This window comes from Necator americanus, chromosome II, assembly GCF_031761385.1.
Source record: "Necator americanus strain Aroian chromosome II, whole genome shotgun sequence".
Classification (NCBI taxonomy): Eukaryota; Metazoa; Nematoda; class Chromadorea; order Rhabditida; family Ancylostomatidae; genus Necator; species Necator americanus.
In genome coordinates this window covers 30,315,084-30,326,873 of record NC_087372.1, presented here as the reverse complement: position 1 = coordinate 30,326,873, position 11,790 = coordinate 30,315,084, and the positions used below count along the sequence as shown (strand labels likewise).

The 11,790-nt window shown below is 39.8% G+C and overlaps 1 protein-coding gene across 1 annotated transcript; it reads right to left on the bottom strand.

The window, feature by feature from the left end:
* Positions 1-5,593: 5,593 nt before the first annotated feature.
* RB195_019937 (uncharacterized protein) lies at positions 5,594-9,427 on the bottom strand (the record flags this gene model as incomplete). Its single annotated transcript, XM_064188018.1, has 6 exons — positions 5,594-5,707; positions 5,933-6,021; positions 6,136-6,212; positions 7,467-7,596; positions 7,690-7,809; positions 9,322-9,427. 6 exons carry the CDS (start codon positions 9,425-9,427, stop codon positions 5,594-5,596), a joined length of 636 nt encoding a protein of 211 aa, XP_064043899.1.
* Between the last annotated feature and the right edge of the window lie 2,363 nt (positions 9,428-11,790).

The window sequence follows — 11,790 nt, the reverse complement described above, 5'->3', positions numbered from 1 at the left end:
ATTGATATATTATACACCATTATAATTTCATAAATTCATACTCACCTACATCCCTTTCTCTGAAAATTTTCGGATATAGATCGACCTTTTCAATCATCACATTTCAGACTCAAGGTATAACTAGCACAAAATTGTCCAAATAATTTCATATATATTCAACTCTATCCTTCAATTTACAACTCACCCACTATTGCAGTTCAGATCCTTTAGCTCAATCCTTGCTTTACGCTTCTAATTGCCGTAAAAAACGGCCCGGAAGATACGAATTCGAGCGTTCCGGCGCGCTATTTTCTACAACGAGTTCGATTGGAGCGCGCCAGCCTTGTGCAGCGCCGCATCTTCCGGGCCGTTTTTTACGGCAATTAGGAAGAAATGGACGGAATCACCCCCCTCTCCATATTCTCCCATCCCGTATACGAATACTCCACCTGAAATCTGCTCCACCTCAGATTCGTGGGGTGATGCCTTTAAGATATGCTGGATCGGGGTACCGACAACATCTGTAGGCACTTGTTCGGCTGCAGATAGTCGGTTGTAAGATAACCGATATCTAACAACCGCTCCCTAACTAATAGCAGCATATAACGCAAAAATGTTGTATGATAAAATGGTTATGCATTCCTAAAATAGACTTTTTATACCGCTTAGTTAGCGCTTAGCGCCTTGTCTTTTAATTACAGTAGCTCCTTTGATTTAAAGTACCATTCCTTTAACATAGTTACACTGTTACCAGTATAATGTTTCTCCAGACATACTAACACATTTTTCACATATTTAGAATATTCTCTTTTTCTTTCCTCAGTCAACATAATCGTTCATGATATTGTTATTCCGAACAACGGGATAGCAATAATACAACATCACATAGTATATGTACCTACCAAGACCCTCTTATTTTTCACTATCATCATTCTATTTATATTTGCATACTCAATACTTATTTTTAAAATTATCCACAATTTTTTTATTTATCAGGTTGTAAATACCTTGCTTAGCTGAGTACGAGCTACGCCTCCGATGTGCTATTGTTTAGAGGGAGTGCCGACGTTTTTTATATTTACATTTTTAGTATTTTTGAATAGAACATCTTATGACTCCAATACTCTTTCGGCTTTAATGATAACTTCGAAGAATATGGGAACATGCTGCATATTGACAATCCTTTAACTCATAATAAAAATCATCTTTGCTACAATCTGAAAATTATTAAATATCGAAATTGCAGAGGTAATAAACATAAAAGGAAATCTAGGAAAAAAGTTTATAACTTCGAAAAAGTTAAAGAAGAAATAATAGAATTATTTGCATCCAATCCTCATTTTGGTTGCATCTGTAAGTATTTCAAGTCCAAAAACAATTTATTCAAGAATTTATATACCTACCTGCAAGAACTTCATTCCTTCAGAATGTCTAATTTATAAAGAGAAACCACTTTTCCTATCTACTCTATGAATTTTTTTTTTCTATTTTCCCAGTTTAGAAACGCCGCAGCTACTTTGAGGCATAAACATACATTTAATAATAATCATATCTTAATTAAAATCCCAAATTACGCTACTAAACTTCACAACCATAATCTATTCAAAATGCTTAATAAAAAGATTTTTTTACCAACTGTTTACACCAACTAAAAGCTTTATATGTAAGAGTGGTATTAAAGAGGTCCTCCCCACTAGATTATTATATGAATGTCTCAAGGCTAAATCCACTGACGTATGCAACTATAGTAAGTTTCTCGAAAACACTCAAGTTTTGGATGGAATGACCACTATCTCTTATGCTTGCAGTAATGTAGAACATTCAGCTTGTAAGTTCGTAAAGAGATTGAAGTATACTATGAGTCAATGAATGTATAAACTTGCACTTGTGAGATGAACGAAAAAGAAAATGCACTGTGAGCGCAGAACGAAGGCAATAAGAAGAATTCAGGTAGTGCACTCATGCGTGCGAATAAAGTTGCGAAATTATTGCAGTGGTCATACCTAGACCGGGAAAGCGCACGAATAAGATTATTGACAAACACAGGAGGAACTTATCCGTAACTAATCACATTAATTTGCAGTGTTGAAAGAAAGTAGAAGATAACGTACTGGTACATTGCTGATTGTAGAAAGAAAACTGAGCTGGAGATACATTTCGATGGGTTGGTCTGAGATAACGGAATGTGTGTGTGTGTGTGTGTGTGTGTGTGTGTGTGTGTGTGTGTGTGTGTGTGTGTGTGTGTGTGTGTGTGTGTGTGTGTGTGTGTGTGTGTGTGTGTGTGTGTGTGTGTGTGTGTGTGTGTGTGTGTGTGTGTGTGTGTGTGTGTGTGTGTGTGTGTGTGTGTGTGTGTGTGTGTGTGTGTGTGTGTGTGTGTGTGTGTGTGTGTGTGTGTGTGTGTGTGTGTGTGTGTGTGTGTGTGTGTGTGTGTGTGTGTGTGTGTGTGTGTGTGTGTGTGTGTGTGTGTGTGTGTGTGTGTGTGTGTGTGTGTGTGTGTGTGTGTGTGTGTGTGTGTGTGTGTGTGTGTGTGTGTGTGTGTGTGTGTGTGTGTGTGTGTGTGTGTGTGTGTGTGTGTGTTGTGTGTGTGTGTGTGTGTGTGTGTGTGTGTGTGTGTGTGTGTGTGTGTGTGTGTGTGTGTGTGTGTGTGTGTGTGTGTGTGTGTGTGTGTGTGTGTGTGTGTGTGTGTGTGTGTGTGTGTGTGTGTGTGTGTGTGTGTGTGTGTGTGTGTGTGTGTGTGTGTGTGTGTGTGTGTGTGTGTGTGTGTGTGTGTGTGTGTGTGTGTGTGTGTGTGTGTGTGTGTGTGTGTGTGTGTGTGTGTGTGTGTGTGTGTGTGTGTGTGTGTGTGTGTGTGTGTGTGTGTGTGTGTGTGTGTGTGTGTGTGTGTGTGTGTGTGTGTGTGTGTGTGTGTGTGTGTGTGTGTGTGTGTGTGTGTGTGTGTGTGTGTGTGTGTGTGTGTGTGTGTGTGTGTGTGTGTGTGTGTGTGTGTGTGTGTGTGTGTGTGTGTGTGTGTGTGTGTGTGTGTGTGTGTGTGTGTGTGTGTGTGTGTGTGTGTGTGTGTGTGTGTGTGTGTGTGTGTGTGTGTGTGTGTGTGTGTGTGTGTGTGTGTGTGTGTGTGTGTGTGTGTGTGTGTGTGTGTGTGTGTGTGTGTGTGTGTGTGTGTGTGTGTGTGTGTGTGTGTGTGTGTGTGTGTGTGTGTGTGTGTGTGTGTGTGTGTGTGTGTGTGTGTGTGTGTGTGTGTGTGTGTGTGTGTGTGTGTGTGTGTGTGTGTGTGTGTGTGTGTGTGTGTGTGTGTGTGTGTGTGTGTGTGTGTGTGTGTGTGTGTTCAGGTTAAATCAAGTCTGTATCATAGGCAAACAGAAACACGGTAAGGATCAGTAGATATTAATTAGATTTCAGAAAACTCCAATTATGTACGTCGGAAGAAGCAGTCTGTAAAAAGCTTAAAAAAAATGTACCTTTGATGATCTTAACGATTTAGAAAATATACCACCTAAGTAACAATAATCATTAATATGAAGCCAGTGCTTCTACTATGCATTTAGTACAATTCTACATGTGTGTTCACCATAAAATTACGTGATAATGAAGGTACAGAACTTTTGAACTTTTGAAGAAAAAGAAGCGCCATCGCGACGCTAGATCACGGGTCCAGGCATAACTCTTGTTCACTGAAGAGAATTCCTCCCTGAGCAAATTTGAGGACAAAATTCTCGTCAAGATAAACGCTATTAAATTAATCTTTGGAGCAACAGATATGTTTATTACAGGAGTGGGAAATGTTTGTTGGTTCTCAATTTCAGGTTTCTCCGTCTCAGGGCCCGTTTATTAACGGCAGCATACCATGAATCTGGGGTTATACGAATTTCAGGTGGAGTATCCGGTATCCGTCTACGGGGTCGTGGATTATGGAGACGGGAATAGTTCCGCTCATCTCTCTCTGCATCACGGCAAACAACCGCTTCCAGAATGCTGTTTTGTGCGATGCCTTCTAGTGCAGCCCTTGCACGCGTAGTGTCCCTTACTGCCTATCGGGGCAGTCCGAACTGATTTTCGACGAATCGCAGGGCGGAGGCGGCGCAATAGGTGGAGCGTTGCAATAGATGGCGTCGTACAGAACAGCATTCTGGAGGCTGCCGTTAGCAGTGATGCAGAGAGAGATGAGCGGAACTATCCCCGTCTTCATAATCTACGACCCCGCATACGGATACACCACCTGAAATCCGTACCACCTCAGATTCGTGGTACGCTGTCTTTAACTCATCTTCATTGATTACCTTAAAGCAGTTCCGACACAAGCATCACAGTTACTGAAGAAGCTGTGTTCAATGATAAATGACTATGTTGACAGTCTGGTTCTTTCTGTGAAAGTATCGCAATTTCTTGATAAGTGTCGCAAAATGGTGTGACTGATGGCGCAAACAGTTTGCGGCGGCATTCTGACTGAGCCAGCAGCATGTTTGGAGATAGTGAGGATCCCACCGCGAGCGAAACCGCGACACACAATTGCACCACAGGTCAGCTCAGCCTAACTCGACTGCTTTTTTTTCTTCTAGCATAAATTCAGCAGGATCATTGCCCTATATGTTTCATAATGCCCATAAGTTGTTCTCACCTGCTCCCGACATACAAATTTCTGACGGATGAAATGGACATTCATCTGGTTTGAGCGCAATAAAGAAGTGCTGGAAGTGTAAAGCAGAAAATGTCCATGTGTTCTGTTGATGTTGTTGTTGTTGTCGCGTACGCCTATTTGAAGAGTTTTAACGTCGACTATAGATAATTTTAAAAAAAAACCTCGAATTTTGTGTTGTTCAAGAGCACACTCACAAATAACTGCAAATTGTGCAAGAAACCTTCAGAAAAAAAATTACTGCTCACATTGAATCGAAGTCTCAAAAGATCTCTTCTTTCACCTTTAAAATACAAACCGCAGGTATCTTCTCAATGAACTAATGCAATTTTAATAAATAAAGGATAGTGATAAAGCGTCTGCCATTAATCAATCCGCTTGGGAAGCGCCGCCGAATTCCCATCAATTCAGAATCGTTTGAGGTTTACGTTTGAGGACCGTGTAACTAACCTATACAGTGACTTGCAAGGGTTAACCGATGTATTAAATTAGTGTTTTCATGCTCCCAAACAAGTCTGGTACTAATTTATCGACCATATGTAAACGCAGGAGTTGGTTGACGCTAGGGCGGTTTCAAACCATCGATCGATAGTGCAGACACACCGGAACCTCTTACCGACTACACTACACCCGCACCAATTGAGTTCAAGAATAAAATTAGCTGGGGTTTGAGCGGAATTTTGGATCTGGAAGCTATTTTATTTGCTGTACATTATTGAACCAATGGAAAAGTTTGCCCTTTTATACACGGAGAAAGTATATCCTCTTCGCTCCTCGCTTAGAGCAATGTTTACATGCAAATGAAACCTGTGAATGAACATTTTGGAGAATGGAATACACATTTAATTCTGTGCCTATTGTTTTTTCACGGTGAGTTCATGTCGGTGCACCATTGGATACAACTTAAACGAACATATACAAATCAAGCACCACGGTATATGTAGAAACATATGTACATGCATTAATGGAATTAGTTCAGTTCAGTTAATCATCATCCTCTTGTAGTCCCATCTTCAACGCCTTAAAGCCTGAAGGCATCGCAATCTCCATGATTTTATTGTGTTCAACTTCCAGTGCAACTTTGATGTAGTATTCTCCCTAAAAGTAAACGTTTGAAAATCAAATGCAAACTAATCATTGTAGTATTGTGTCAATTCATGGGTCCTTATGGTGAGAACTCCTACCACTGGTGATTTGGCAAAAACAAATTAGCAAGTCTTCCTACTTTTTTTTAAACGTTTTCTCGTCGCGTCGTCAAAAACTCACGGAAATCTTCAACACAAGATCAGAGTGCAAGCAGCACAATTTCTGAGCGTCTCTCACCTTAAGTAGATCCAATAATGTGATTCCTAGGAAGGAAGGAGATGGAGGAAGCTCAAGCGTTGAGTTGAAGTTTATTTTCTCTTCGAGTTCTGAAATTTAATTAATTTATAAGGGAGATGCTATAGAATTTCTCGCGTAGTTTTAGCACTCCAATAGTAGAGGCGAAACTTTGCGATACTTCTCATAGAGAATAACAAACCCACCTTTGAGGGTATGCGTTCCTTTCTTCTGTAATATCCGACAAATTTCAGCAGGAATCACATTTTTGATGTCGAAATGACTGAAGAAGGATTATGTGAGAACATGTATAACATATACATATAATTTATCATAAATATCATGCCTAAATTTGTGCAATAAAACAGTTTTGATTTTAAATTTCCATTCTAGCCTGTTTGGAGGAAATTTTGAAGCGGTTCAGCTATTTTGTAGAATGTTCTCGAAGCTTACTTCCAAGAGTATATAACCACGGGAAAGAGCGTACAATTTTTTTCACGCATAATGAACAGTCTTCAAATTTGAACTCTTATCCTCTATGATTATCGGGTGGGGGCCAGCCTGAAAGAAGAGGGCACCGTGACCTATCGCACCATTCGGAATTGGTTCCAACAATTCAACGACGGCGACACCAGTATTGAGGGCTTCAGCCTTCAGCCTATGCTTAGCCGCGCTTTATTCTCCAATGAAGATGCATTGTGCGGCCGAATAAGGCCGCATCCTGATGCAGGGTTTCTGGAAGATGCGCAGATACCATTACAGCACTATTGGTCGTCATCTGCAGTCAATTACTGTCGCTGTCCGTTCGAGATGGACCCCTCATGCATTTACCGACCGCGACCGTTCACTCGGTACCGCTGGAAGTTTGCTTCTGTGCCCTCACAGGAAGGAGTTCATGGATCTGATCGTTACTGGGGAAGAGCCGTGGGCTTGCTACGACAACACTACCGGATTCCTCGTGGCCGCTATAGCCAGCCCGGCAAAAAGCCGAGAGCATTAGCAGGTCATGCTTCCTGTGTTCTGGGATTTGCAAGGTATCCTATTTTCAGAGTTGCCGGAAGGTAATCAGGGTGTGGTTACCGATTTCTACGTTAAGCAACCTCAGAAGCTGGTCCGTGTAGTTCGCTAAAAACTCCCAAAACGCCTCGAATCCGCCCAAAACCAAATGTTCCTGATTGACTTAATATAGGAAAAAATACAAGAACTAATAGCTTTTTTGGCCTCTATAAGTCGCATTAGTTTTTAGGCATCTATAATCACTAATGTATCTAAATTCTCGATCACTGCTTTGCTTTGACCAGGTGAGCGTAATTGATTTGTTGCAAAACACGCTTTTTTTCTCTTTTTGAAACATTGTCCGGTTCCTTCCTTCCATTTCATTAAACCAAAAGAGGTTGTGAATTATCTTTGGCATATGTTGATTATCAGATTATACATTAGCAGCTAACCAATGAGTCACTCTTTAGGTCATCAAAGTGTGAACAAATCAACAAATCCACATGCATACACACACACACCGCATTGCCACTATCCTTACCATAGCTTGCTTGGCACAATTATCATCCCGCTGTCGCCGTTGTCGCAAATACTCGTGCCTCCAAGTTTAACTGTGGCTCGGACCAGATTTGACGAGAACAGATCATAATCTTTAGGAACTTCAAGTTCTCCTTAAGTAAGCTTGTTTGTAAACACTTATTCCAATGCAAAATATCTATAAGTATCCGAAAATACTAGTAAATTTCAGGAAATGAAACAATTACCTGAAATAAGCTTGAAGTACCCAGGCAAAACAACATTGACTTGACCGTGATGGCAGCTCGGTCGATAATGGATATCATATACTAGTATGGTTATGTTACGAACTCGAACAGGTAGCTTTGCTGAAAACCAAGGAATTGCAATGGTCACGGTAATTCTCTGATAGAAAACGAATGAAACGCGTATTCGCATTTTTATTTTAAAGATTCCAATCTTTTTGCCATTTATGGGTTATAAAAAAAGAGTTGCTGAGTGCACTGAGAACCTATTTGGTGGCGAAGAAGTTCTAGGAAGCATGACCGTCAGTTTTTACACAATGCACATAAATCAAGTAAGGACGGCGGCATACGAATTCTGCTTGATTGCCCAAATCCTGGCAAAAAAAAAATAGCCAGGAAAATTACGTTCCACCTCAGATAATTTCTTGAATTGTCTATACTGGACATATTTTCTGAGTTATTGCTAACACAGGACATTTGCTTTCATAAAAAGCGATTCAGACAACTTTTCTGCCGAAGAGAAAAGATTCGTGACTTTGTTCGTGTGATATTAATTACACACTACATTGCTTTATAGTAGGTTTTTTGTGGTCAAATGTTCTTATCGATTTCTTTCTGGATCAATTTTTCAACATCCAGAATTATGCCACGGATTGATCGCGATACAAAATAGAAAAAGTTTATTTTTAGTTTTAAACTGGGTTATCTACAAATCTGAAATATTGTAGAAAAATCCGGATCGTTGACAGAGAAGTCGTTGGAATAGAGACTGAATTTTTATTGCGAATATCAGTGAAAGCAGAAAGTGAGAGCAGAAAGCAAGAAATGCCATTTTGTCACAGATTTTTTTATTGTAAATTGATTATTGGTTATTGTAAACTGCAATAATAGAGCCGCAATTGCCTGATTACATAAATGAAGCAGTAGGCACGGAAATTTTTTTTTCAGAAGTCCCACGAATCTGAGGTGGTACGGATTTCAGGTGGAGTATTCGTATAAGGGATAGTAGATTATGGAGAGGGGTGTGATCCCGTCCATTTCTTCTTAATTGCCGTAAAAGAGGCCCGGAAGAAGCGGCGCCGCACAAGGTTGGCGCGCTCCACTCGAACTCCTTGTAGAAAATAGCGCGCCGGAACGCTTGAATCCGTATCTTCCGGGCCGTTTTCTACGGCAATTAGGAAGAAATGAACGGAATCACCCTCAATCCATAATCTAAAACCCCGCATACGAATACTCCACCGGAAATCCCCACCACCTCAGATTCGTGGGCTGATGCCTTTAAATCTTATTTGTCGCAAAGAAAAATCGCTTAGAAAAATTTTTAGACAACGTCCATTACCGAATCCACATGAATGTATATCTAATTGTAGCGCTGTGTTTCATTTATTAAACAGTAATTCAATATCATTTTCATCCGTTTTACTTTACGTTTCGTAGTTTCGTACAAGAATCGCTTTAATGCGGTTGTTTCTTACGAGTTACATGCCTCTGGATAGGAAATTTGAATTCTTCAAAAATTTGAACCAAGCGAAATCTACGTGCAAGCTACAGAACATATATCTCCTTTGCAAAAAGATCCACGCCTGGTAAATAACCACAAAAAAAACGTTAGGATAAATTGTTCAAACCACTTACCACTACCGTACGAGTCTACGGTTATAACGTTATGGACACCATCTAAACATTGTGATGCGACATAATGAATTATGCTAAGAAAAACCGCGACTCCCCATGAGTGCATTCCCTGAAAACGATCACACAGTATTACTATGCAATGCCATATAACAACCAAAATCCGTATACGACGATGTTATAACACAAAAGGATAAGTTAAGAATGAGTTACGAATAAATGGGAATATTGTAAGCATATTCTATTCCAGGATTAAAAGGGGAAATTCCAGGAAAAAAGTCGTTTATTCGCCTTTCCTCCGAAAACAATCGCATGATGTGCAGCAGAGTTTTGATGTATTAGAATTTGCTAAGTTAACTAGAAGAAAGCCACGTAATAGTCACTGGAATATCGGTCCGAAATATTTTTTCTTCCAGTCAAGTGTGCTGCTCGTATGATTCATCCACTTGATTTTCTTGTTACCTACTGCTAACAGGACCGATCGAGTTGATTTTCGTATTTTTCATAGAAAAACGAAAAATAAACGAAAGACACCTCAACCGAGTACTTCCCTCAAAGATCATACAAGGAAAAACGTTTTCTGTCCACTAATTTCGTTTGTTTCTGAAGTTCAAACATGATGTGTCGGTCAACGTTTAAACGCTCTCGCGTCTCCAACGCTTCGAAACTGTAGCCATGAGAGGAATGAGAGTCCGCTGCAGGTCGAAGAGAAACGTACATACCGAATATGTAAGTATTACATTGCTTTCAAACAATCTATTCAAATAAATCATCAAATATTCCCAGGGTATAATTATCCGGCACTCCGCCCTGCTAATACGTACTCACAGATAAGTTTTACGGAAGTCAATTCTAAGAATCACAATTAAACCCAGTCGATAGATCTTTCATTTAAGTATTGATTGGTGCCTAGATACTGGTAATGATAAGGATCAACTCAAGGTGAGTTACGAAGAAAAATCAAAAACATATGGATTCGCCTTCACCTTCGAGAAACTTTTCTCCTTTTTTGAGGAGTCACCGTTTCTACAAAAAGCGCAAAATTCAATTTTTGCATCGAAGTTATCCGGGAGGTTTCAGTACAGAGATATAGTACGCATAGTATGTGCATTAATGATCCAAGAAAAATGTAGAAGGGCACCTGAATTCTTTTTTGTGGGTCAAGAGTGAAGTGATATTGTGAGTCCAACGACATACATAAGAACGAAAATAAACCGCTTAAAAGTCACTCGACGAGCCACGGCAATCACTGCCTAACTGATTGTTGTTACAGTAGAACCGGTCTTTCGCATCATCGAGAAGAACGTAGCTGACTTTTTCCCTAGGGCGGCCAAATATCACCGTCATTGTAGACTACAGTCTTCCCATGTTGCTTCGAAGACAAAAATAGAAACAAGAAGGAAAAAAGAACCAAGCTTTCAGAGAAAAAATTGAACGGAAACAAAGAAAAAACAAGACTCAACAAAGAAAAAAGCTGTTCATAGTAAATTCCGCGAAGAAACGCCTCGGAGCCTGCGTGAACTCTTTTCGCTGGCGTGTGTTTCTTTTTTTTTCTTCCACTCAGCACCACTTTCCAACATGAATGCGAGAGCAAAATTGCCGGAAGAGAAGTGGTTGCTCAGTCCATAAACATTGAAGAGCTATCAGCAGCGATTAGAAAAGTGACGAAAATGACCGCCGAAGAAGAGGAGAAATACAAGAAAGTGTCCACTGAGTGCAAAATTATCCATTTATGAAAAACAGGAAACAAAGAAGAATGAGGAATAAGAATGAAGCACTCCTGTCGACGTCTTCTTCAAAAAACCCCATCACGTATTCGTCGGCCCATTCCATCTTACTGATTTAATTTTCTACAAGCAGTTCCTACTTTCTACCATCTGGATTCCTTAAATCCTCCGAATAATTTTTTGGAACCTCACAAATAGAAGTATTCCAAAGGGAAATCCATACAATATAATGTAATATAATGAAAAGTGCAAAACATAACACAGTCAGAAAAAATACACCTTTGAAAGCGCAAAATTTTAAGAAATCATAAGAAACAAAACCACGACAGCACAGACAACTGGCGACAAGGCTAATTAGTAACCGGAAATTAACGAAAAAGTACTAGTAATTAAAGTAACAAAAGGGAAATAACAACTTCTTAGATATTCCACTTGTATGAAGTAGTACCAGATACTCAGAACTTCGAGGACAAAAATGATCGTACCTTACAGGTCTGTCCTCCTTCCTATGCTCCTGGAGAATTATACAGGACGGATTTTGAAGTTAGTGTGGAAAATTATAGAGAAAAATATATAGAATTATGTTTATGGAATTACTCCTAAGAACAAGAGGTTCTATGTTTCCTTATCTTATAACGAGAGCACAAATAAGAAAATTTAGGATTAATTTTTGCAAAGAAACGTTCGAGATGTGACGGCAATAGTCCATTTGGTAAATGCAACTCGATTTATCCGTGCTTCATTG